General features: G+C 38.8%; 1 protein-coding gene across 1 annotated transcript in view; it reads left to right on the top strand.

Annotated features, from left to right (window-relative positions):
* Window positions 1-26067, top strand: part of PAPOLA (poly(A) polymerase alpha) — a 52793-nt gene that overhangs the window by 12196 nt on the left and 14530 nt on the right. The window contains exons 2-14 of the mRNA XM_026679389.2: window positions 167-340; window positions 858-924; window positions 1624-1705; window positions 2959-3068; window positions 5403-5456; window positions 7288-7399; window positions 8164-8253; window positions 8352-8490; window positions 9838-9910; window positions 11349-11469; window positions 12162-12246; window positions 14940-14993; window positions 16905-17024. Of these exons, the coding sequence (XP_026535174.1) occupies window positions 167-340; window positions 858-924; window positions 1624-1705; window positions 2959-3068; window positions 5403-5456; window positions 7288-7399; window positions 8164-8253; window positions 8352-8490; window positions 9838-9910; window positions 11349-11469; window positions 12162-12246; window positions 14940-14993; window positions 16905-17024 (1281 nt within the window). The remainder of the gene's footprint in view (window positions 1-166; window positions 341-857; window positions 925-1623; window positions 1706-2958; window positions 3069-5402; window positions 5457-7287; window positions 7400-8163; window positions 8254-8351; window positions 8491-9837; window positions 9911-11348; window positions 11470-12161; window positions 12247-14939; window positions 14994-16904; window positions 17025-26067) is intronic.

Raw genomic sequence — 26067 nt, forward strand, 5'->3', positions numbered from 1 at the left:
TAACTGTTTACAAATTTCATTAAATAACTGCTTACAAATTTATAAATAAATATTTCATAAACTATTTTCAAATTTCTAGCCTTTCAGTTTATTTTTTTCTGTTAAGTACAGTAATTACTTCTTGTTAAAATGTTACTTATTATAATTTTGTTTTGTTTACTTACAGTCCAATTACAACCCAGGGATCACAACAAACACAACAGCCGCAGAAACATTATGGCATTACCTCACCAATCAGTTTAGCTTCCCCTAAGGAGAATGACTGTATACTTACCCAGAAGTTAATTGAAACCCTAAAACCCTTTGGTGTCTTTGAAGAAGAGGAAGAACTGCAACGCAGGTGAATACAACTCTTTTTATTTTTCTTGTGTGAGATTTTCTCAGGAAAAATGAAAATTCATAACAGAAGCAACACAGAACTTCCAATTGTCTCAGGCTCCACTTGTTGAAAATTTAAATTTCTGAACATGTCAGGACTGTTTTTATATTTAAAAAGTTTAGTTTTGTCGAATTTTCATTCATAATTTGATTCTTATTCTTGCAGTATAGTTGTTCCTATCACATAGCCATTTTCTGGTCATGTTCATCACACATAGGAGTGAAATGGGAATTATATCTATTGCACAGTTTTTCAGCACAAAATGAACATAAAATATATGCTAAATTGTTAGCAAAATGGGAGTATTTTGTGTATTACCTTTCAAATGTAATGTTATTTAGTAGTCATTTTTTTACCAGTGGAAGTCCTAAAATAGCTAACAATCTAGCAGAAAAAACATCAAATACAGAATAATTTTGATGATAATGATAGTAACAACAAATTATGTAGCTGTAATAATTATGTATTTCATCAACAGAATTCTAATTTTGGGAAAACTAAATAACTTAGTAAAGGAATGGATACGAGAAATCAGTGAAATTAAGGTATGAATGTTATTACTCATTTAAAAATAACAAAGCTTTAAAAGATCACATGTATTATTGTGTAAACTTGTAGGTGATAACTCTATCAGATGGATAAAAGATATCTTGAGAGGAATATTACATATTCATAGTTTTTGTATGAATAAAGCAGAAATAGTAAAAAGTTTCAAGGGGAAAAAATAGACTTTCAGACATTTGTCCCTATAGATTTATTTTTAAAAATGTTTAATTAGTCTATACAAGTCTTATTATCTCCAGTAGACAGAGATTATGGATTCCCTAAAATGAAAGTAACCAAGGGTGATTTGCAATTCTCACTTTGTTACATTTCTCTTTTTTGTTGTGCTTACAGTGCACTATTTCAGCAAGTGGATTTTCAGTATATAAGGAAGCAACTTTTTATAACTTCTACTTAGATACATTAAATGTATAGTTGTTCACGTTGAATTATATTTAGTATTTCAGTATAGTTCTGTTGAGATAGAGAAAGTCATTATAATTGGTAGAATTTTATTATATATAGATGAATTTGTTCCTATATGTCTGAGCAATAAGCTACTAATTGGAGCTCAGATACATGATAACTAGTGTGCTGTCTATAGGATAGCTAGTTTCTGTTCTCTAACTTTCAGTATTGTATTGACTGCATGGTTTACAAAATTGGGGGAAAAACTCAAATCATATTTTTTATTTTTTCAGAATCTTCCTCAATCTGTAATAGAAAACGTTGGAGGGAAAATTTTTACATTTGGCTCATATCGATTAGGCGTACACACGAAAGGTAATTTATCATGGGTGGGTGGGTGAATGGATGGACGGACGAACAGATATGTGTTCAGTTACAAAAAAATAATAATCTGGAAAATGTACACAACTTTCAAAATAATTTTGTTGGAAGTAAAAGTAGCAGAAACTTTCCCACTTGTTGCAGGAAAGGCCCTTTGCTATCTCAGGGAGTGTCATCTTCTAAACTGATCTTGGCTATTAGAGAAAATTGGCCAGAAAATTTTTCAAGGAGCCGCTGTGTGATGTTAGCCCTATATTGTTAACAATTCCTATTTCAATTAAGTCAGCTAAAACTTTTCTGGTCAACTCAAACTTCTGTGATTATCTCTTACAATAAACTATACAGTAGGTATACTTTGGTATTTTTGCTATCAGAGCAATGAAGAATATTGTACCTATTGTAAAGATGCATTCTTCAAAAATCAGCATGGGTATCCTTTCATGTTTTGGTGATAGTTATATACTTTGTAGTCTCTGTGTATTACCAAAACTTAGCTGTTTGGAGTCTGAAAATAAGTAACACGATTTTGGGGAATTTTTCATGTTTTGGAGATTTCTCAAGGATTTTTTATAATCAAAGACATCTCCTATTCCCATCTTTAAAATCTACAAGAAGATCCCTTTTGATGTCAGTGCAGCAATCTGTGATCAGTCCAGAGCTTCAGGAACACTTTTTAACACTTCCAATTCTGACTAGCCCTAATATAAACTGCTAGTTCTGCCCAGTTAATTCTGTGTAAGTGAATTGAACCTAGCATTAAATTGTATAACATTTATAAATTTCATTAATTTAAAAACATACTCTCGTTTAAAATACTATATATTTGGAAAATGAAAAATATATCTCTTATTTTAATTAAATACTACCAATCAATGGGAATGTAGCCTTCTATTTCGGCCGTTTGGTATGCATATTATGAAACATTTACATAAATGTTGAATTAAAAATAACAGTTCTTCAGTAGAAGAAATGAGGTGCAAAATTATAGAGAATCTTAAATTTCATGTTTTGAATTGTTTATCTTAAATTTGAGGGAATTATAAATGTAACTGACAATTAGATTATTCAGGATTATTGTAAATGGCAGAATTGAAAGTATGCATTTGAATTAACAAGAAAAACATGAATATTGTCCAATGTACTTGGATATATTACATTAGAGAATATTGCTTTTGAAAGTAGATGTTACAGCCTTGACATTTTGGCAGTTTATGTGATATTTAACAGTTTATGGTTGCTTGCTTTAGGTGCAGACATTGATGCATTATGTGTGGCGCCAAGGCATGTTGACAGGAGTGATTTTTTCACATCATTTTATGAAAAACTGAAATTACAGGAAGAGGTCAAAGACTTACGGGTATGTAGCTTCTCTTTTAATTTATAAACTTTATAAATCCAAACCAAACAATTCAAAAAGTTGCTTCTGTAGTGCATGATGAAGTAATGCTAATTTTGCAATATCCTCCAATAATGCAGTGCTGTTTCTATTCCAGTTGCTTATTATTTTGTTGCTATTTATTATAGAATTAGAAACAATAGGACTCAAAACCAATCTTATTCATCTTTTTAGTCCTTGATTAGGACCACAGTTGGGATCAGAATTCCCATCACTAAGTGATGCAGTCATAAAGTGTGACATCATGTGATTTCATCACTTAGCAGTGGCAATTCTGATGCTCCCTGTTGCTTTTGTGAAGCTAATTCCACCAATTGTTAGCTAAGGACCCATTCCAATCCAAGCTTTTCTGGGCTTAGTCCCTCTCAGCCCTAAGCCTTGGTAAAGTAAGGGACTGCCTCCAACCACCACCACCGCCCCGGTATCTTTCCTACATATCTGGCCTTTTGGCTGCTCTGAACCCTGCCTTATGTGCGGCAAGCAGTCACAGAACTTCATGGCTCTGGGGTTGTTTGCCACACTTCGATTCAATGGCTTCTTGGTTAATGAAGGCTCTGGGAATGCAAGAAGCTTCTAGCCATAGCACAGTGCAAAAACATTTCTCTCCCTGAAACCTGTCACAATCCAGGCCAGCAGCATGGTGATGCAAAGCCACTACATCTTAGGAAACCCCAGTAACATGGTGCAGATTTGCCATACCCCAAGAACCAAGCAACAAAAAGTCTCTGTGTCTTGGGAAGCCCCAGCTGCTGCAGCTGAGTCTTTTGCTACCCTGTGCTTCAAGAATCTTGCTGCCCTCCACCTCCCCAGCTGCCCTTTTTCATCTTGCACTTGCTGCTGACAGTGCATGCCGTCCCTAGCTCTTCACAAGGAAACCATGTGAGCTCATCAGTTCTCATGAGGAAACAACCACGTGTGATCTTGGGAAGAAAGCCTTGAAGGACCAGGCTAGGCATAATTGGTCAGCAGCCAGAACAGTAAGATGGTAAAAGTCATCTAGGGCGGGGGTTGCCAACCTTTTGGACCTCAGGGACCACCAAACTCATAATTTTAAATTCCGGTGACCTCTAATAAGAATTTTGACTGTCGGTAGCGTGCTGACATTGGTGGAAGAGAGAGAGATCTGATCTAACCTCTCTTCCCCCCCCCCCCCACCCACCCTCACACACACACACACAGGCAGCGGTGGGATTCAAATTTCTTAACAACCGGTTATGTGGGCGTGGCCTAATTTGTGGGTATGGCTTGGTGGTCATGTACTGGCTGGGCATGGCTTGTATGTGAATATTATAAATATTTATATAAATAATGAATTTTTGTATATATATATAAAAAAGAGATCAACTTTTACCCAAAAATCAGGCAATGCAGGCAGATTGAGTTGCTCACAGAATCACAGATTCATTCAGAGATCTATCTTTCTGCCATTGGCTAGCTGAGTCTGTCACATAAAATTTGCTTGCAAGCAAACTCACAAAATTAACTTACAACACACCATGTATGTAAATATTGAATTTTTATTAAAAAAGAGCAACCTTTACCCAAAATCAGGCAGAGCAAGGCAGTCAGATTGAGTTGCTCACAGAATCACAGATTCACTTAGAGATCAATAATTCTGCCATCGGCTACCTGCACTGAATAATAGAAGCTTCAGTCTTAAGGAAGGTTCGGCTCTGCTTAAAAGCAGAGCTGAAGATCTAAAGATTAGCTAGAAAGCAAGAAATCCAACCATTTCCTGCTTTCTAGCTAATCTAAATCTCTCAGCACAGCAGAACAGCTGATGGTCAGGAAAAAGAAAAATAGCAACTTAGCAAGCAAGCTTGCTAGGTAAGGAGTGAGTGGGAGGGGAGGGTTCCCACGGGCCATGTGGGCAGCGCAGCCTTATGTTCCCATGCAGCCTGGATTAATTGGTGGGTGATCTGGGGGTGACATTTCTCTGCAGACTACTAAAATTTTCTCACGGACCACCCGTGGACTGCGGACTACTGGTTTGCGACCACTGATCTAGGGCATCAGGAGCCACAGAGTGCAGGGGACCAAAAGAGTATAGATGAGAAAGAGATAGGCAGAAGGAGGAGAGTTGAAGCACCACTGTGGTCCTAAAGGTGGACAGGTATTCAAATTTTGAACATGTGAAAGTACTGCAATAGTCATAACTTTGGAGATCATTCAGTCCCTTTAGCAGTTCGATAAGTTGAAATGGTAACTGAACAAAGGATTGTAAGTCTAGGACAATCTGTAGCTTTGTTTCTGCGTAGAATGAATAGTTCTCATTGCAAAATGCTTATTTTTCAGGCTGTTGAAGAAGCATTTGTCCCTGTTATTAAATTGTGTTTTGATGGAATAGAGGTAAGATGAAATCTTTTTTCTTATATGTTACACACCTGCTCTTTAGAAAAGAATAAAGTCACACTTGGCTGTTTTCAAAGGAGTCCACAATTCTTCCCAGTTTAGAGGAATCATTGTATTAGAAGACAAGACCTAGGTCTCAAGGGACCAGAACATTCCACTGTTATAGATCTCACAGTAGGCCCATTGATGGGAGAGGTGTTACTAGTAGCTTATCATCCCCAATCCTTTTGTTTGTTTGTTTTCTAAGACCTTTAACAAAGCCTTCAAGACAGAATGAGGGTCCTTAACCTTCAATGGTACATACTGTCACAAGAAGCTTTAGTTTTTTGTAAGACTCCCATGGATAGAGCTTCTGTAAGGCAGAGTACATTGTGGCTTCAGTTATAAGAATCTATCTGTCCGTCCATCTAGCCATCCAATTTATATGGCTGGTCATCAGTCCAAGAAACTCTGGACGGTAAAGAAACAAAACAGAGAATTATATTAAAACAACGCCAATTAAAACTGCATCAAGATTCATTAAAAACAAAGTATTAGATATATACACTCATACCAAAACTCCTAAACTAACATCTCAGTTCCAAATGTCCAGATTTTTATGGCCTTGCAAAAGGCTAATAGAGTAGGGTGTGTCTGTATTTGGAGAGGGGAGCTGTTCCTATGTGATAAAGAAGGCACACTTCCTTGGACTTGCTAGATGACATTGTTTTTTCACTAGTACCTAGAACATGCCAATTCTTCTAGATCTGAAGGGATTAGCAGAAGCTACTGCAGAGAAGTCGTTTTTTAAATAACCTGGTCTCATACTATGTAGTGCTCTAAAAGCAACAAGCAATACCAAACCTCTCAAAATGTTCAGATAGTCAGAATTACACACCTTAATATGAGATAAACTCATTTGATAGGTAATCTGTTTATTAAATAAACAGATTTCCTGAAGTAGTAAGGGATGAAATTTCATTCACTATTCTTCATGCATAATTTTACTTGCAATCGACATATAAAATAAACTGCAAAGCTTCTTGAACTTTACCTTGCGATTATGATATTTGAATGCACCATTCAGAGGACATGAGAGAAGAAAGCAGTGTCGCAAGATTGATTTGATACAGAAAAGATAGTGAGTAAAGAACAGAGAAAGATAGAAAACTGCCAGCAGCTGCCTCTCAGAGGCCCAATCTGAACATGCTTGGTCAACAGTGGGAGCAAGAAGACCGTAAAGGTCAACCAGAATGTTGGGGGTTGCAGAGTGCAGGAACACAAAAGGGCGCATTGGGCAGGTGGGGGAATTGCAGTATCCCTGCAACCATAAATGCAGGCAGGCTGCTAAGTGGCCAAATTTTTTATCATGTGGCCATGGTAATATTGCAACAGCTGTAACTTCAGGCACTAGTTGTAACTCTTTTAGTGCTACTATAACTTCAAACAGTCACTAAATAAATGGTTGTTAGTTGAGGACTCCCTATATATTCAATAAGGCTGTTGTAAGACTGATTGCCAAGACCCCAGATTGTAATCACATGATCACAAGGGCACTGCAATGGCTATAACTTGAAGCAAATTTTGAGGGTCATTGAATGAATAGTACTTAAGCGAGGATTACATCTATCAGGTTTTATTAGGAAATAATGAAAATATCTTCTGTTTAGATTTCTACCTCATACAAAACTGCAGAATCCATTATGAAAATTACTGGTTATTCTGGTTGAGAGAACCTTGTAATAAAATTACATTAGAATGCCTCTTAAAACTGTAGCTTTGTAATATTTTGTCAGCAAATGGGATAATATGATTGAGAGCTTATTCTATTTTATTTATTTTTGTTTAGATTGATATCTTGTTTGCCAGGTTAGCACTGCAAACTATTCCTGAAGACCTAGACCTTCGAGATGATAGTCTACTTAAAAATTTAGACATTAGATGCATACGAAGTCTTAATGGTAAGTTTATTTTAACCAGATTTGTGTAATCAAAGCAAAAGTTGAACCTTAGTTTTTAAGAAAGTGAGTGACTTTTCATAATGATTTCTGCTTTGAATTGCATAAAAGTTTTTCACAATTCATTCTTTATCCAAATTGGACATTAACTTGCTTCTCATTCCTCGAGTTACCTTAAATATAAAACAGTTGTGTAACCTGTGGTAAAAAAGCCATGTGGCAGAGGATTTACAAAGTCGGGACTTAAGTCATTTATGGCAAATTGAAAAAAAGGTTTTTTTAGATGACATGGCTTGGGATATGAAAGTGGTAAACAATCCTTTGAAGAGTAGCAGCTCTCTGCTGGAATGTTGGCTTATTATTTAGCTTGCACAATAATGCATCTTTGTCTTATCTGTTAAGAAGTAGTACATTTTGGAGAAATGACTTCTGGGAAATAGGTTTCTTGTTCCAACTACACCTCTGTGTATTATGACTAGTACTTTTATTTAGGCTTTATTTATCATAATTTTTGCCTGCCCGATAACAAAATTACTTGAGCTTGTGTTTTAATGGTTTCCATCTGAACTTAAAGAATTTCAAACTTGAGATTGAATATCAGTTTATGTATTATTTTGCCGATATGTGCGTTAGATTACAAATATAAAATCTCACAGCTAGATATTAGAGTTGAGTTATCTTTTGACTAAATTTCCAAGTATTTGGAATTAAAATAAGATTATGATGGGGTTGGTGTTTTGTTTTGTTTTTTTGCTTCTGTGTTTCAGGTTGCAGAGTAACTGATGAAATTCTCCATCTAGTACCAAACATTGACAATTTCAGGTTAACACTGAGAGCTATCAAACTGTGGGCCAAACGTAAGTGGAGTCTTATGAAACTAGATTTTTAAAAAGGATACTGTGCTTTGAATGAAAGTAACTAAACTAATCTGTCTCTTTTCCCTTCTAAACAACAGGGCACAACATCTATTCCAATATACTAGGTTTCCTTGGTGGAGTTTCCTGGGCTATGCTAGTAGCAAGAACTTGCCAGCTTTATCCAAATGCAATAGCATCAACTCTTGTACATAAATTTTTCTTGGTATTTTCTAAATGGTATGTCTCTTTAGATTACACTAAAATAAAAATTATTATAGACCCTGAATTTTAGTGTTGTTTCTATGGCATTTTTTCAGATGGTGTCAGGTTAAGAATTTCACTTAAAGGAGCATTTATTCTCCCAAGAGATTGCAAGACACTGGGGCATAGATTTAACAGTTGCTAAACTTTATTTTATAACTGTCAGTATAGAGCTATTTACATTATTTAAACTAAACAGAACATGGCCTTTGGTAGCCTAGGAGCTCCTGGCTTATAATGTCATCCATTTAGTTTTAACTTATTAGAGGGTACACAAACATATGTAGCCTAAATAGTTTGAATGTAGTGGTATTAAGACCCTTAAAGAAGGATAGTTAGTCCACAATGACCATGCATGATGTAATTTCCATGCTACATATTTCATGGAATAATTAAGATGCATAATGGTGGTCTGAACGCTTTTTAAGCCTTTCCCTCAAAGATTTTTTTGCAGGTGGGTGAGACTGAAATAATTCCAGGTACCACTAGGGAACAATTTCATTATTTTTTCATAAAAAGAATGCTCTATGATAAAAAAAAACATAATCACTGTCTTCATGGTCATTCTTAATGTTGGGTTTAATTTTTATAATATTATTTGAACTGGAATGACCAATAATACCTGTATAGGTCAGAATTAAACGTAAAACATTGTGGTACTTTACACATATGCACCATTGCCTTATGCTGGAAACTTTATAAATATTGAGTAAGATAGATAGAATGGTGTGGATAAAATATGTGGTTTTTCAAATTTGAGTTGAAATTTGTTTCTCAGAAGAAACACTTTTTGACTGGATAGAATAATAGAATTATTAAGGTTAGTTAACTCATTAAAACATAATAATATATTGGATAATTTACATATTAAATTCATTTTGAAATGATCAATGCACTCTTCTGTGAGGATACAACTAACAGACAAATGCTGTGTTCATTTGCCAAGTAATGTAAAATGTTCGTACCATTCATACTCTTTGCTGATGGCAATTCTTATCCATTCGGGCATGAGATATGGATTATAAAGGTTAAAATAATCTCCATAAACAGATAGCATAACTATATACCCCACACAGGAGCCCTTTAAATCTGAAGATTAATTGGGAGGGAGTGATTTATATAAAATAGCATTTGCTGATTCTGCGGCCTGATAATTTTTTTAGTTGAAAGAACATTCCTTAATCAATAAAAGTAGAGAGATTTCTTTTGAAAAAAGCTTCAGCTAATACTGCATCTGTATAAAATAAAAGCTCACATTCAAACATGCTTGTTTGCTTTTTAATAAGTGCTTTTCTTACTCAGTGCTACAATCTCTCTAAACAGGGAATGGCCAAATCCAGTGCTATTGAAACAGCCAGAAGAATGCAATCTTAATTTGCCTGTATGGGACCCAAGGGTTAGTGTATTATTTTTTCCCCATATAAGTTCAAACTGTAAAGTAAAGCAAAGTGATGAAACCCCATAGAACCTATTCAATACAAATTCAAATATTAAGTAGTTTTTCAGAACTTTCTGCTCTTTGTAACATATAGATTATGGTTACTTTTGTCCTGGATTACACTTCAAGTCTACTATAAAGTCTGCCCTCAATTGGTAAAAATTCACCAGTGATGAGCCTTAAAATGTAACTGTGCTTCAGGTTTAAAGTTACATCCATTCATTCACCGTATAATATGAGAATTAAGTGTTCATGACCAATAATTTTATTAGAAATAATGGTTCTATGAGGGCTCAGTATTGTACACATATGTCATACATGCCTGCTAATGGGCAGTTGGTTACAGTACCTTTTTTTTCCTGTGGATGATTGTGAGCATGGTTTTCTACTCCTCAATTACTCCATTAGAAAACTCAGTAACTTTCATGGGATTCCCAGTGATTTTTTCTAAACTCAGTCCTAACCAGCTCCACATCCCCTTAGTTCAGCAGTGCTGTAGGCTGATGTACTTCTGGACAATTTATTGGGTTTCTGTATGGCTTACATAAGAGGTTAAAAAGAATAGAATATTTTTTTCTCCCTATTGTATGTGGCTATCTCATTTGAATTTGGGGCTTGCTGAAATCCCAGCTGGATTTAAGACCTATGTCTACAGAGCACATGGAATCGGAGCTCGTTTGGTTCACCAAAACAAGCAAAATGGGTGTATGTGAAGACTGTACAGTTTTTGTTTACGATAAATAGTTTACTTTAATAAAAGCCCTCATTAAATGTTATGTTATGCTTACCATTCCTATTGCCTTGTTACCTTTTGGCACAATAACAATGTATACTCTAATAAGTAAAACAAAATGTAAGGAAATAATAGGGTTTCAAGTCTAAAAATGAAACTAAAAATATTGAAATGCATTTGCTATTCCTTCATCAAACAAACTTCTAAATAAAAAATACATTAAAAACATATGATCCTGTGGGTGCTTAGTCTTTTTTTGTTTGTTTTTTTAAAAAAAATGAAATTGGCCTTTTTCTTAATTTATACTACAATAAAATTTGGACCACATATTACAGAGCAGATCCAAGTAGTAATGTGCCATCAGGTTCATCAATATTGTACTGCCTGGATTCAAACCAGTTAATTCAACATCCCTCAGTATTATTGAAGTAGTGCTTCAGTTTTATGACCATAATAATATAGCAGGTTTTTTTTTCAATTGCTAAAAGCAAAATACGGTTTGTTGGCCATTTTTTATGTTTGAAATGGTTTAACCATTTAATATGATTCACAGTTACTAGTTCTTACCAGAATAATCATTTTGAAGTTTTTTTCAATGGACAGATCCAAAATTTTTTACTTGAATGTGATTGAAGAAAACTGATTGGCTGTTGTTATGTATAGGTAAATCCCAGTGATAGGTACCATCTTATGCCTATAATTACACCAGCATATCCCCAGCAGAACTCTACCTACAATGTATCTGTTTCTACACGTATGGTCATGGTTGAAGAATTTAAGCAAGGTAAGAAATTCTGAAGATCTATTCCTGAAAGTTTTTAATTCTGCCCTACTTCATATATGCTGTAAATGGATAACAGAGCCAAGCACTTAATGAATAGTAGTAAGTTATGAGTTTATGGATTTCCCAAATACTAAAACATAAGAAGAATATTTCCTAAATGGAAAGTAATTGAGTACAGTATTTTATCCAGTTCTTTCTAAAATATTCCAGGAGCTCCTACCAACAGCTGGTATGTTTTCAGATATACCGTTGTAGTAATTAAATACCACAACATATAGCCTAAGAACTTTCAAGTGTGAACTAGAAAAGTTGATAAAGATTTAATAGCAGCAAATCTTTCAGTTAATTATTTTAGCCGTAGTACAATTTGGTTTCTAAATACCTGATTATATACAACTCCTACCCAGCTTAATGACATGAAAACATAATTACACCAAATTTGATTCCTAGATTTTCTGATTTTCAAAAGCTTGAGTAACAAAGCAAATAAAGTTTTTGTTGAAATCTTGCACAGCAAACTGAGTACTAACAAGCATTACAGAGTTCTGATATTTTGTTGATAAGTTTGATTAATAAACCCCCTTATTATGAAGATATTTAATTGTAATATTAGTCTTAGCCCTTGTAATTTGCAAAGTATGTTCAAACAGATACAATGTGTAAAAGGCTGAATATGTGTTTTTGTGATTCAGGTCTTGCTATCACAGATGAAATTTTGCTGAGTAAGGCAGAGTGGTCCAAACTTTTTGAAGCTCCAAACTTCTTTCAAAAATACAAGTATGTATTTTATGGTATGAAAGATGCTTTTTAAGTATATTGATCTCTTAACATTCTTATGCTTAGTGCTATGATTTCAACTGGTCAATTGACTAGCATTGCTGTAATGGGCAAATGCTGAATTGATCACACACTGTTGATTAAATTACATTTATCCTAGGAGAAATAGTTGATTTTATTATTTCAACTGAGTATGAAATATATATGTAAGTTCTAATAATTAGCAAATCATCTCTATAATTTTTTCTTGGGATCTTTGGGGCTTTGCAAATAAATTATTAGAAATTGAATTAGTATAATGGAAAATAGTTGGATTAATTGAATAGTCAGGAGTTCTGATGTTACAATGATTAGAATGCAGTATTGTAAACTGTAAAACTGGGTTTGAGTAAAACACATATTGTACATTCCCAAGAATGTTTTAATAAAGGTTGATTCCCCAGATCTAAAACGCTTATATAGTTATAACGGTACTATTCTTACTGAAACCACATATTATTTTAGTGAAGGTACTTTCTGTATATGGAATTTACTGTACAATGTGTCTTCTTAACAGTAACTGCAACGATAACTAGAGGATACTATGTTAAAAGATCCAGTTCTAAATATGGAAAGGTGCAAGTTTAATAAGTACAGATTGATTAATATTTAACGGCAATAATGATCCAATATTTTGTTTTCTGTATTCTGCCACAAAAAACTTAGAACTTAATTATACTTCATAACAAAATAAATTAAAGCAAAATATCAGAGAATAGCATCTATCCCTCAGATACAAATAATCTCATGCCAACAAAATGCTGAAAAAAGCACAAGTTTAGGATACAATAAATTGTTAAAAAGTTTTAATTTCATTTGAAATAGCTTGAAAGCTCAGTTTTCTATTGATAACAAATCACAGATTATAACTTAAAATTTATAACAATTGTAAAACAATTAAAACTAAACATCTACAAAGTAGGATTATTTTGGACTAACTTTAAGAATGAATTTACTGTATGCATTTTGCTGGAAAAGAATTTTGTACAAATCCTAACATTTGTGTGGGAAAGTCCATTGTAATATTATTTGCAGTCCATCAAAAGCAAATGATGCTTCTAGTTTTATTTTACCTAGTAGTAATAATAAAGATTATTATTAAATTAATATAATATAATATAATAAAATGGGGACATGACTTTGCAACTAACAACAACAAATAATAAAGAGCAAAGTTTGGAGATGACAGGTAGCAGATTCCATTCTACGTTGTTCATTCCATATATCAGTGGCCCTCAACCTTTTTTGTTCCACGGCCCGGTACCGGCATCACAAAATGATCCACGGCCCGGTACCGGCATCAGCACGCATGACAAGGCAAGGGGAGCCGAGCGACCGGCCAGCCAGCCGTCCCCCGCTTCTCCCCGCCACCTTCAACTCCTCCTTTGTACCTTTGTCGATGGGCTTCGCTTCGGGACGGTCGCTCGGCTCGCCTTGCCTTGGGTGCTGAAAGAAGCCTTGCGCCTTAGTTTCATTCGAAGCCCCCCCCCCTCTTCGATGAAACTAAGGCGCGAGGATTCCTTCAGGACCCAAACGCCGCTTTCCAACCGGAAAAGCTCACCCGGAAGCACTTTCTCGTCAAACAAGATGGCGGTGCCCAGCAAACCGGCGGCCCGGTAGGAAATGTTCCACGAACCGGTACCAGTCCACGGACCGGTAGTTGGGACCCCTGCCATATATCACTCACTACAATTTTCTAAGTCTGTTCTGGAAGTCAGAAATGCTTTGACTGCATTTGTTGTTTATTTTTTTGTACCTGTAGTGCTCTTAACCAAATTTCTGTGTGCTGTACTCCTTTGGTGTTTAGTCATACAGTACTGGAAAATGACTATGGAAAGTGACAACACATGACTATGGAAAATGACAACACTGGCTCCCCCACTCAAGAAACAGAGATGAGCACCACACCCTAGAGTCAGACACGACTGGACAGGGAAACCTTTACTTTTATGTGTGTGTGTGCACTCACCTACTATAGATATGCACACCAAGAAATGGTTAACTTACAATATGTTAAAACAATCACATTTATCACAGAACTTCCAACAGACAGACCAAAAGGTGCCCACAAACTAATTCACTTCAACAGAGGCAGATAATTGCTGTGAACTTTTCTTGGCACAATTGCTGTTTTTGTTTTCTGAAGCAGTTCTGCATATTCATCAAAACACATAGTGGGTTCTGGATTGAGGCCATTATATTTAGCAGTGGGGTTTTTTTTGTGGGGGGTAGAAGTGCAAATGGTTTGCTGAGTTCATAAATGTAAAACGTTTCAGAATTACCTTGAATATATTCCATGCTATCAGTATAGATGTGGGAAGATGGTTTAGAAGTCATTTTCAGAATAATGGGCTACTAGAATACTAACAGTCTTTTTCAACTAACGATAAATTTAGTTCTAGTAAAGTTTTTTAATACATAATCTGAATCTCATTTTATTTCAACTTGTAGGACTGTGTTTTGATTTTGTTAATATTGTTTTGACTTGATAACATTAACCACTATAAGTATCTGTGCAGATTTTTAAGATTAAAATATTTACAGCAGATACCGGGTTAACTGGAGACAACATTAATATATGAGATACAATAAATGTTGAAAAATAGGATACAAATCAAATTTTCAAAAGAAATATAATTTTTTTATTTTCAAAGGCATTATATTGTACTTCTAGCAAGTGCACCAACAGAAAAACAACGATTAGAATGGTGAGTAAAATTCTTCATAATGCCATCTTTTAGCATTTGATTATGATCCTTATGTGATTATGGGCAGATAATTTGGTCTGAGCAGAACACTGTAAATGACTATGCTACATATAACATGGTTACCCACATCTCTGATTTACTTTTCCTCCTATTGGGGAGTGAATGATCGGTAAAGGTGAAACTTGGAAACAACAAAATTCTTTATTTTTTGGCTGATAAGCACACATTCTAAAAATGTGTTATGCAAAACTGGGTAAATCTGGGGAATCATTGATAACTATCTTTACTTCTGTTTTCACTAATCGGAGTTACTAAAACTAAGTACAACAAGTGGGATTATATTCATTTTCAATCCTTATCCCCACTTTATTCAGGCTGCCGACAGCAAATTTGCTCAGTTAAAACTTACAACAGAAAATACTTAATTAAAAAGGAAAACAAGGAAAAAATCCATGTAAAACCAGAGCACGATACTCATTTTTGTGGAATCTTGATGCTCTCTGAATTTCTTGTTTGCAGACAACTTTCATTACTTGACTAGCTAACATTAATGCTAATGAAGCTTGCTCTGCCAGTATTGGTGGGGGTGGCTTACTGCTTGGTAGTTCTTTGATTGGGAGTGGGCTATTGTTTTCTGCTTGATTGGAGTTTGTCTGGTGTTTATTCCTGCTTATCTGGGTTTTGGCTGTTGAGAAAATATATTTTTATTTTTCTATTTCCTTCTTAGCTTTTTTACTGTCTCTTTGAATGGTTGTATAAAGGTAGTTAGGCTGATTTGTCTGAATGGCAGGCTTCACACAACTTATTCTTATCAACTTATTCTAATCAACATTATTTCCCCCTGTTTGATAAGGCTCTAAATCAACTTTAAAAAACTAGCATTACCAGATAATGCCTCATTCAGAGTTTGATAGCTTCTTAAGCAAATAATTTGTTTGACTACTAACCTGACTACATGTCACAATCATATTGAGGCAAATTCACGAAAACAATCACTGTTCCATAAGTATGCATAACTTTTCTTCTTTGATTATTGTATTCATTTACTTCCTAAAACCTGAATGCTACTCATTTCTAAATATGACCTCCTTACAAATGATAGAAAAATAAAATGAAAAGATTCAAAATAAAATTTGTTCCAGTGGCTAAGGTATCAGGCTAAAAATCAAGAGATTGTGAGTTCAAGTTTTATCTTGACCATGAAAGTCAGCTAGCTGACCTTAGGTAGGCAGTCACTCTCAGCCCAACTCATCAAACTGGGTTATTAATGTGGGGGAAGTAGAATGAGGAAAGTATTGGATATATTCATTACCTTGTTATTTGTAAAAATAATAAAGGTGGGATATAAATAAATCAAACTTAAAATTCCAAACAACCAACTTCCTACCTACAGTATTAACACACTGAGAACCACAGCCCTAGCCACAAAGATTACAATATTATTAGTCTCCCAAAACTTCTGAAACAGCTAGTCCTGTAAATAACATATTTTTCCCATGCAGAATTAAGATATTCAGCAAGAGGTTCTAGTGAGGAAAAAAACTAGAATCTTTATCTTGCCTGTGGTAGAATAAATCTTTAACTGATGATAGGGAGATTAGCGTGGAAAATTAGATACCATAAACCCAAATCAGCATTTTCTAAAAATTATGAATTTGTGAAATAGATTATGGATAGCTCTTTTATGCACTGGATTCTCTTGTTAAGGCTATTTTTGCTTATCTTCCACAACTCTACCTTGCCACCCATGCATTTATGGAAGGTTCTGCAGTCCTGAGAAATAGTGGATGAAGGGGAATATTATCACTGGCAGAAATATTCTGTGAAACTTCTTTCACAAGCAATTATACTTTTAACTTATTCCAGTTGACTAACTACTTGTATTGTTCAATATTGCCTGTTATCTTTTAGGGTTGGCTTAGTAGAGTCAAAAATCCGTATCTTGGTTGGAAGCTTGGAGAAGAATGAATTCATTACACTGGCTCATGTAAATCCTCAGTCATTTCCAGCACCCAAAGAAAATCCTGACAAGTAAGGCACTTAAAAACTTAATAAAACGACTGGAAGAAAAAAAACAGTTTTTCCTATTAACTTTGTCAGAAGGTTGACAGTTTAATTTAGGTCATGATTTGGAAGAAAATCAGATTCTTGTTCTCCACAGGAAATGTAGGACAATAGAGAAATTGAAAGAAAAAGATTAAAATTGGGATAATATATGCAGATGCAGTTAAGATTTAAAATACCTTTATTGTACTACAAAAGCTGGAAGTGGATCCGGAGGTGTGCTTGCAAAAAAAAATTCTAGCAGTTGTCTTCTTTATTCTATGAACAAGAGTGTAAGAGAGGTAACAGAAGATACCGTATGCTGATGTTCACAAAATCATATCTAAAATTTTGCCTTGCAGTTATACATTTTGAGATATTCTCCCATGAGCTGTTCAGAGCATCCAGTGATGGGAGGTGCTTCAGTCCCTTCTAGGAAGGCTGGGCTTAAACTTGAGGACACTCCTCCTCCTCCACGAGACTCCTCCTTAGCGTCCCCAGTTTTAGCTCAGCCTTTCTTCAGACAGGTTGTGTTATTGTTTCCCTGGTCGGAACAGAACACTGGCGATTTAGCTGATTTATTTCTCAGGTCAGGTAATACCATATTTTCTGTCACCAACCACCCCCCTGGGAACCTCCAAAAGTCATTTTTGTTTTGTTTTTACGTTCCAGCCTCCTGAGGCTAAAGCCTCATAAACAGAGAGGGTTATCTTTCCAATCTGCCCTGAGGCTAAAAGCCTCTCCTTTCAGAGACATGCTGCCTTAAACTTCTAAACAAAAAGGCTTATCTCTCCGATCTCTCAGCCGGAGTTCAAGCAGCTCAAGCCCCTTCGAGGCTTGAAGCTTCCATTTAAAAGTGCAGCCTTTCCCCCTTTTTATTATGAGGCTTTCACCGCAGAACACCTCAGGGCAGGGAATTAGCCCCCGCGCCTTCCTGCGGAGTGGTTTTGCTTTCAGCAGGCCGGGCTGTGATAGCTGCTTTCGTTTTCATTCTGCCACGAGGCAGCCAGCATTTTAAAGGCTGAGTATTGTTACTGTCTGTGAGGAAAGTTTTCCAACAAGGTTTCTTTTCTTGAGGACCTGGAAAGGAGGAGTCCCTGCCTCCAGTCCACTGGATGATAGAGGACTTGAACTGCTGGATTCCACAGGCAATGAGTGCAGCTAAACTGATCTAATTATCAGTTACAGACCTCTGTGATCTCATATGGGTGCCAGGTCTGGAGTGGGGTGTTCTGGTCTCCACATTTAATATTACAAGTACTTTATTCAAAAATTGACTTGATTGACTTAAATTCTACAAATCTTTAAGTTATTAAAATCTAGATAAATAGATAACAAAGCAAAACAGAACAAGGAGACAACATTTGCTAAAGGCATTGGGGAACTATTTATTCCAGGATCCCCTGCCCCTTAAGGGAGCAGGCCCCTAGGTGTTCCAGCCACCTAATTTCATAGCCTCTTTCCATTGCTATCAAAGGCATTACCATGGCCAGCAGCTACAACTCCAGATCTAGACTAAGTGCTAAAAATAGAGATAAGTCCATGGAGCCCAAAAAGACCTTTAAGGCAGCAGAGAAAGATGCACGCAGATGCCATCAGGCATTAGAAAAACGTACACAAGCAGCTGCACAGCCCACCTCTTTACCACTCATCATACCCTCTACCTCACAGACCCAGAATCCTCCAACCGCCCCTCTGGATTTATCCAGAAGGAGCAGCATATTGATACAATTTCCCCAGGAGGCTCTTTCTAACATTCTTTCCCCAAGGAGGGCTCCAGAGGCAACATTCACGCCAACTGCTGCTGGCCTCAGACAAGAGGAGGAACTTCCGGAGGAAATCCCTGCCAACATGCGGGCGTGGATGGAGCTAGCTATCCAGAAGGGCATAGCAGCAGGCATCCAACAGGCTATTCAGGCAGGACGAACACCCTCAGCTTCGGGTTGCAGATCTCTTTCTGAACGTTCTCTGGGCATCACGGATCCACATCTTCATCAGGTCCCCCCCCCCTCCCCCAGAACTATCGTTGCCCATTGTCAGAGACCCTCAGTACACACAGGATATGGGAGATCAAGGGGATCCAATGGATCAAATGGAGGAAGGGTTGGTATACACCGTTGACCAGGTATTGTCAGAGGTGGATCCGCTAGAAAGGGGAATGTCTGATGATGAAGGCCTCTCACATGACCTCTCCGTATTTACAGGATTATTCCGCCCACAATTATTTAAATCCCTGCTATTTAAGGCCAAGAACACCGCACGACTGGGTAACATGGGTACCCCTCCCCCACCAAATACTCCAGGGGAAGCAGAGGATCTCATATTCTCTCAACCAGTCACTGAGGCAGAGGTTATCCCTATGTCACACATGTTTTCCAATTTAGTACAAAAACAATGGGCTGCAGCAGCCTCATATCCCGATCCCACAGGACACGATAAAAAATACTATAATTTGGCACCCGAGTTCTCTAAATTTCTAAACACTCCAGAAGTAGATGAGCCTATCATTGTGCTTGCATCTTCCTCAGACATCCCAAGTGAAGCTGAAGAGGCTCTCAAGCCTGAGGAAAAGAGGGCAGAACTAGCCCTCTGCAGGGCACACGTCTCGGATGCATGGGCCATCAGAACGGCTACAGCTGCCTCCTTTTTCACCAGATCATCTCTAAGATGGCTCCACCACCTGAGGGATGCCATTCCAGCCTCAAACATTAGGGCACATCAAGATGTGGCTAAATTAATCGCTGCTGCAGAGTTTTCAGCAGATGCTACCTTCAATGTAGTTAAATTTTCCTTGAGGGCCATTGCTTCCCAAATTACGGCTAGAAGGTTACTTTGGCTCAGGCATTGGCAGGCAGATGGCAAGCACAAGTGGCGACTTGTCTCAGCTCCCATCTCGGAGAACAAACTATTTGGCAGTGCGCTTGAACCCCTCCTAATTGAAACCAGAACCAAAAAGAAAATTCTTCCCTCTCTTTTTCGTCGATCAGAGTCCAGATCACCACAGCCCTTTTGTAGGGGTTCCTTTCGCCCCTTCTACCAACCCTACTATCCAAGATTTCAAAGACAGCCTGGATTCAGACAACAGACAGATAGAATTGAACCTGGGGACAGATATAGAAGGGGACTCCATCCTAGGAGACAATTTCGAGGTACAGGATCTAGGCCCTTCCGCAGGTCCAAGTAACGACCACAATGAGATTCCCATAGGCGGTCGCCTAAAAAGGTTTGCCGACCAATGGGACTCCTCTACCACTGACACATGGGTCAGGAACAGTACGATTTGGTCTGGCACTGGAGTTCAGCTCCACCCCACCCACCCACCCCCCAATGTTTTTATGAAGTCCCCAATTTCCAGGCACGCAGAAAAAAGGTTTCTCATGGACACAGCCACAGCACATCTACTCGAGATCCGGGCCATACAACCCGTCCCTTCTAATCAAAAAGGTCTTGGTTTTTATTCACACCTCTTCGTGGTCCCTAAAAGTTCAGGGGGGTGGAGGGCAATCCTGGACCTAAAACGTCTAAACCAATATTTAGTTTACCGAAAATTTAAAATGACCACTCTCCAATCCACCTTACTCAGCATCAGAAAAGACGATGTCCTTACCTCCATAGATCTCACGGAAGCTTACTTACATATCCCAATTAGGCCCTCACATTTCAAATTCCTTCGTTTCTGTTACAACAACGTTCATTACAAATATATTGCTCTCCCAATTGACCTAGCTTCAGCTCCCAGAACTTTTACAAAGGTCTTGGCTGCCTTGGCAGCATCACTCAGAGATAGGTCCATCTGACTTCAATGCTACTTGGATGACATTCTTATTCTGGCATCTTCCATCAATCAAGCAAATTCAAACACTCAAACTACACTTGTAACCCTACAACATGGGTTCTCAATCAATTGGTCAAAAAGTCATTTAACACCCTCTACTAGACTCATTCACCTTGGCACCATTATTGACACCCTGGAAGGCAAAGTTTTCCTCTCCCCTGACAGACGAGAAAGCATTAGAGATTTGGCTCAACAGATCAGAACTCTTAGGAAAGTACAACTATGTCTCCTTTCTAAATTGCTCGGAAAAAAGATTTCTTGTATTTCTATTATCCCTTGGGCCCGGTTCCATGCAAGAACCCTGCAATGGTTCCTGTTGCCATACCAATGTGCTGGGAGAGACGACGGCAGGACTTGCGTAAAAGTTCCATCAACCGTTCTCAGGTCTCTGCGATGGTGGACATAGCCCGAAATCAACAAGGGATGCCTTTTCAAGGATCCACAAGATCCAGAAGTTGCTGGAAGAAAAAGCGGACCTGTTATTAGTGGCTCCTTATTGGCCAAGGCGAGCATGGTTCACGGACCTGAAGGACCTCTTGACGGTACCACCGTGGAGGATCCCATCATCGGTCATATCACTGTCTCAAGGCCCAGTGCTACACCCGGACCCCCAATGGCTAAACTTTACCGTATGGAAGTTGAATAGCGACGTCTGAGAGATGAACACCTTTCTACTCAAGTTATTCACACTATTCAGTCGGCTCAACGTCCCTCAACGAACCAAATCTATGAGGCCATCTCATCTAGCTTCTGCCATTGGTGTCAGAAGGTTCAGATCGACCCCACTTCCCCATCAGTAGCGCAGTTATTAGAATTTTTGCAGGAGGGCCTAAACAAAGGCTTATCACCCAATACTCTGCAGAGACAGGTGGCAGCCCTGGCTTTGGTCATATCTTGGGATGATTTTACCTCCATATCTCATCACCCTCACATTCGCAGTTTTCTGCGCAGTGCTAAGTACTTGAGGCCCCCCGTAGTGCACTGATACCCAACGGGACTTAAATAAGGTACTATTGGCCCTTACTACAGGTCCCTTCGAGCCACTAAGGACCACGACCCTTCGATTTCTAACCTACAAAGTAGTTTTCCTGATAGCAATTACATCTGCCCGAAGAATCTCCGAACTAGCTGCATTATCGGTGCGCAAAGATCTCTGCATTATCCATTCAGATAGAGTAGTTCTCAGACCAGATCCCTCCTTTATTCCAAAAGTTAATTCGGCATTCCATAGAGCTCAAGAGCTGGTGCTCCCAAATTTTTGCTCACGTCCATCACACAGGCTCAAACACCAATGGCACTGCTTGGACGTAAGAAGAGCCTTACGCATCTACATAGAGCGCACGGCGCCCTCCAGAAAGACAGAAGCCCTCTTCGTGTCCTTTCAGCCTAACACCCTGGGGCGCAAGGTTTCACTCTCTACCATAGGTGGATGGCTAAGAGCCACCATCGCTAAGTCGTATGACTCTCACTTGATTCCAGTGCCCCAAGGCATTACCACTCACTCCACCAGGAGTGCAGCCACTACAGCAGCATGGGCGACCCAAGCTACAATAGAGGAGATTTGCCGAGCTGCAACCTGGGCTTTTCCATCTCCATTTATTAGAAATTTTAAAATTGCCGTCTTTGCTTCTGCTGAGGCTTCATTTGGTAGGAGAGTTTTGCAGCAAGTTATTTCAGAGACAGGTCTGCAACCCAGATGGAGTCCCGCCCTTAGGACAGTGCCAAGCTTTGGTATGTCCCATCACTGGATGTTCTGAACAGCTCATGGGAGAAAGGGCGTTGGTACTTACCTGATACGCCCGTTCTCTGTGAGCTGTGAGGAGCATCCAGCCCCTCCCTTTTATTCCGTCTGGTAGGGGGTCTGTTCTGGCCAGGGTTACTACATAGGCGTAAGCATATAGGGTATCAATACCTTGGCTTCACAAAACTGGGGACGCTAAGGAGGAGTCTCGTGGAGGAGGAGGAGTGTCCTCAAGTTTAAGCCCAGCCTTCCTAGAAGGGACTGAAGCACCTCCCATCACTGGATGCTCCTCACAGCTCAGAGAACGGGCGTATCAGGTAAGTACCAACGCCCTTTCTGAGAGACTTTACACAAATAGATATATACTTTTGAATTTACCCCCAGAAAGCTTTTGCACAAAGTCTTCTAGAGCAGTGATCCCCAACCTTTTCTATGCCGCGGCCCGGTACCGGCATCAGCTGGGCGCCGCCATCTTTTTTTGATGAAAAAGTGCTTCCGGTGACCTCACCAGAAACACTTTTTCATCAAAAAAGATGGCGCTAGCGCCGGTGAGCTTTTCCGGTAGAAATGGCTTTCTATCTGGAAAAGCTCATCGAAGCGCTGGCGCCGCCATCTTTTTGATGAAAAGCGTGCTTCCGGTGAGCTTTCTACCCGGAAAAGCTCACCGGAAGCACTTTTTCATCAAAAAGATGGCGGCGCCAGCAAGCCAGCGGCCCGGTAGGAGTTGTTCCGCGGACGGTACCGGTCCGCGGACCGTGGTTGGGACCCCTGTTCTAGAGGATTGCACTTCTGGGTGCAAACTCCTATTCAATGAGTAAGATGTAAACAAAAGTAAACAAGACAATTTTTGGTTGGATTATGGAAAATGATAACATTATTTTTATCATCCATCCAACGTTATTTAAATAGTTGTTTTAGAAAGATTTATCCATTTGTTATCCTTTACATCAGGGGTCCCCAACCGCCGGTCCGTGGACCGGTACCGGTCCGCGGAACAAGTCTTACCGGGCCGCTGGTTGCTGGCACCGCCATCTTTTTGGTAAAAAGTGCTTCCGGTGAGCTTTTCCGGGTAGAAAGCTCACCGGAAGCACTTTTTCATCAAAAAGATGGCGTAGCGCTCGGTGAGCTTTTCCGGGTAGAAAGCCATTTCTACCCAAAAGCTCACCGGAGCATGGGCCGCCATCTTTTGATGAAAAAGTGCTTCCGGTGAGGTCACCGGAAGCACTTTTTCGTCAAAAAAAGATGGCGGCGCCCAGTTGATGCCGGTACCGGGCCGCGGCGTCAAAAAGGTTGGGGATCACTGCTTTACATGATAGAAAATATTAATGTTTTTAAGCAGAAAAGCAGTTCTCAGTTCCCAGTTACTAAACCTGCAATAGACCATGGATTAGGATCTCAAACAGCTATTATGTGTTCTTACTTGAAGAAGGGACAAAGTAGTTGAAGTAGTTGCTTGGTAATATTTATAACCCAAAATTTGTTTCATTTGACAGTCATTAAATGTTGAACAAGTAGAGTGCAGTCCTAATTCAGAGATGCACTTGGGTGAATAGAATAGAATAGAATAGAATAGAATAGAATAGAATAGAATAGAATAGAATTCTTTATTGGCCAAGTGTGATTGGACACACAAGGAATTTGTCTTGGTGAAAATACTCTCAGTATACATAAAAGAAAAGATACCGTATATGCCGGCGTATAAGACGACCCGGCGTATAAGACGACCCCCCAACATTTCCACTCAAAATATAGTTTGTTATATACTCACCCCCTCTTCCGCACGCCTTCCACTTTTGCACTTTTTTTTTTTGAGGCACTTTTGTCTACTGTGGAAACGAATCCCGTGAAGCTGAAAGGAGCAGCCAGCCTTCTCCCAGCTCCCAAGGAAACGAGGCTCGCACCGCCTGGGCTCCGCTGAGGTATCCGGCTGGGGCTGTCAGGAGTTGTTACCGCTGGCGCGGCTCCCGCGGCTCCAGTCCTGCGTTGCCTCGGGAAGGGAAAGGCAAAAAGGAAGAGCCGCGGCGGCGCTTTGCAATGGCAGCAGCGGCTCCTGGTTTTGCCTTTCCCTTCCCGAGGCAACGCGGGACTGGAGCCGCGCCAGCGGTAACAACTCCTGACAGCCCCAGCCGGATACCTCAGCGGAGCTCGGGCGGTGCGAGCCTCGTTTCCTTGGGAGCTGGGAGAAGGCTGGCTGCTCCTTTCGGCTTCACGGGATTCGTTTCCACGGTGCGCAAAAGTGCCTCAGCCGCGGGCAGCCGCAGTGCTTCCCAATTACTATTTGCCGGCGTATAAGACGACCCGGCATATAAGACGACCCCCCCAATTGGAGGCATCTTTTTCAGGGTAAAAAAGTCGTCTTATACGCCGGCAAATACGGTACATTTGTCAAAAGTCAAGAATCATAAGGTACAACACTTAATGATAGTCATAGGGTACAATAAGCAAACAAATCATACTAGGAAACAGTCAATATAAATCGTAAGGATACAAGTGACAAAGTTACAGTCATACAGTCACAAGTGGGAGGGGATGGGTGATAAGGAGTGATGAGAAAATTAATAGTAATAGTAGTGCAGACTTTGTAATAGTTGAACAGTGTTGGAATTATTATTTTAGCAGAGTGATGGTTTTCGGGGGGAAACTGTTCTTTTGTCCAATTGTTCTGTGCAGTGCTCTATAGCATCATTTTGAGGGAAGGAGTTGAAACAGTTTATGTCCGGGATGTGAGGGATCTGTAAATATTTTCACAGCCCTCTTTTTGACTCGTGCAATATACAGGTTCTCGGTTGAAGGCAGGTTGGTAGTAATTGTTTTTTCTGCAGTCCTAATTATCCTCTGAAGTCTGTGTCTGTCCTGTTGGGTTGCAGAACCAAACCAGTTATAGAGGTGCAGATGATAGACTCAATAATTCCTCCGTAGAACTGTATTAGCAGCTCCTTCGGCAGTTTGAGCTTTCTGAGTTGGCGCAGAAAGAACATTCTTTGTTGCGTTTTTTTTATGACATTTTTGATGTTAGGTGTCCATTTTAGGTCATGTGATATAGTAGAACCTAGAAATTTGAAAATCTCTACCGTTGATACTGTATTTAGTATTGTAAGAGATGGTAGTATGGGAGGGTTTTTTCTAAAGTCTACCACCATTTCTATGGTTTTGAGTGTGTTCAGTTCCACATTGTTCTGGTTATACCATGAGGCAAATTGTATAACCTCCTGTCTATGCAGATTTGTCGTTGTCTTGAATGAGATCAATCACTGTTGTGTAATCAGCAAACTTCATTATTTTAACAGAAGGATCATTTGAGATGTAGTCATTGGTATATAGGGAGAAGAGAAGTGGAGAAAGCACACAGCCTTGGTGGGGGGTTGTGCTAATTGTACAGGTATCATGTGATTCTGCCTAGCTTCACCTGCTGCTTCCTGTCTGTTAGGAAGCTTATGATCCACTTACAAGTGTGT

Source organism: Notechis scutatus, chromosome 1 (assembly GCF_049901735.1).
Source record: "Notechis scutatus isolate UNSWTSFEM ecotype Mainland chromosome 1, rNotScu1.2, whole genome shotgun sequence".
Lineage (NCBI taxonomy): Eukaryota > Metazoa > Chordata > Lepidosauria > Squamata > Elapidae > Notechis > Notechis scutatus.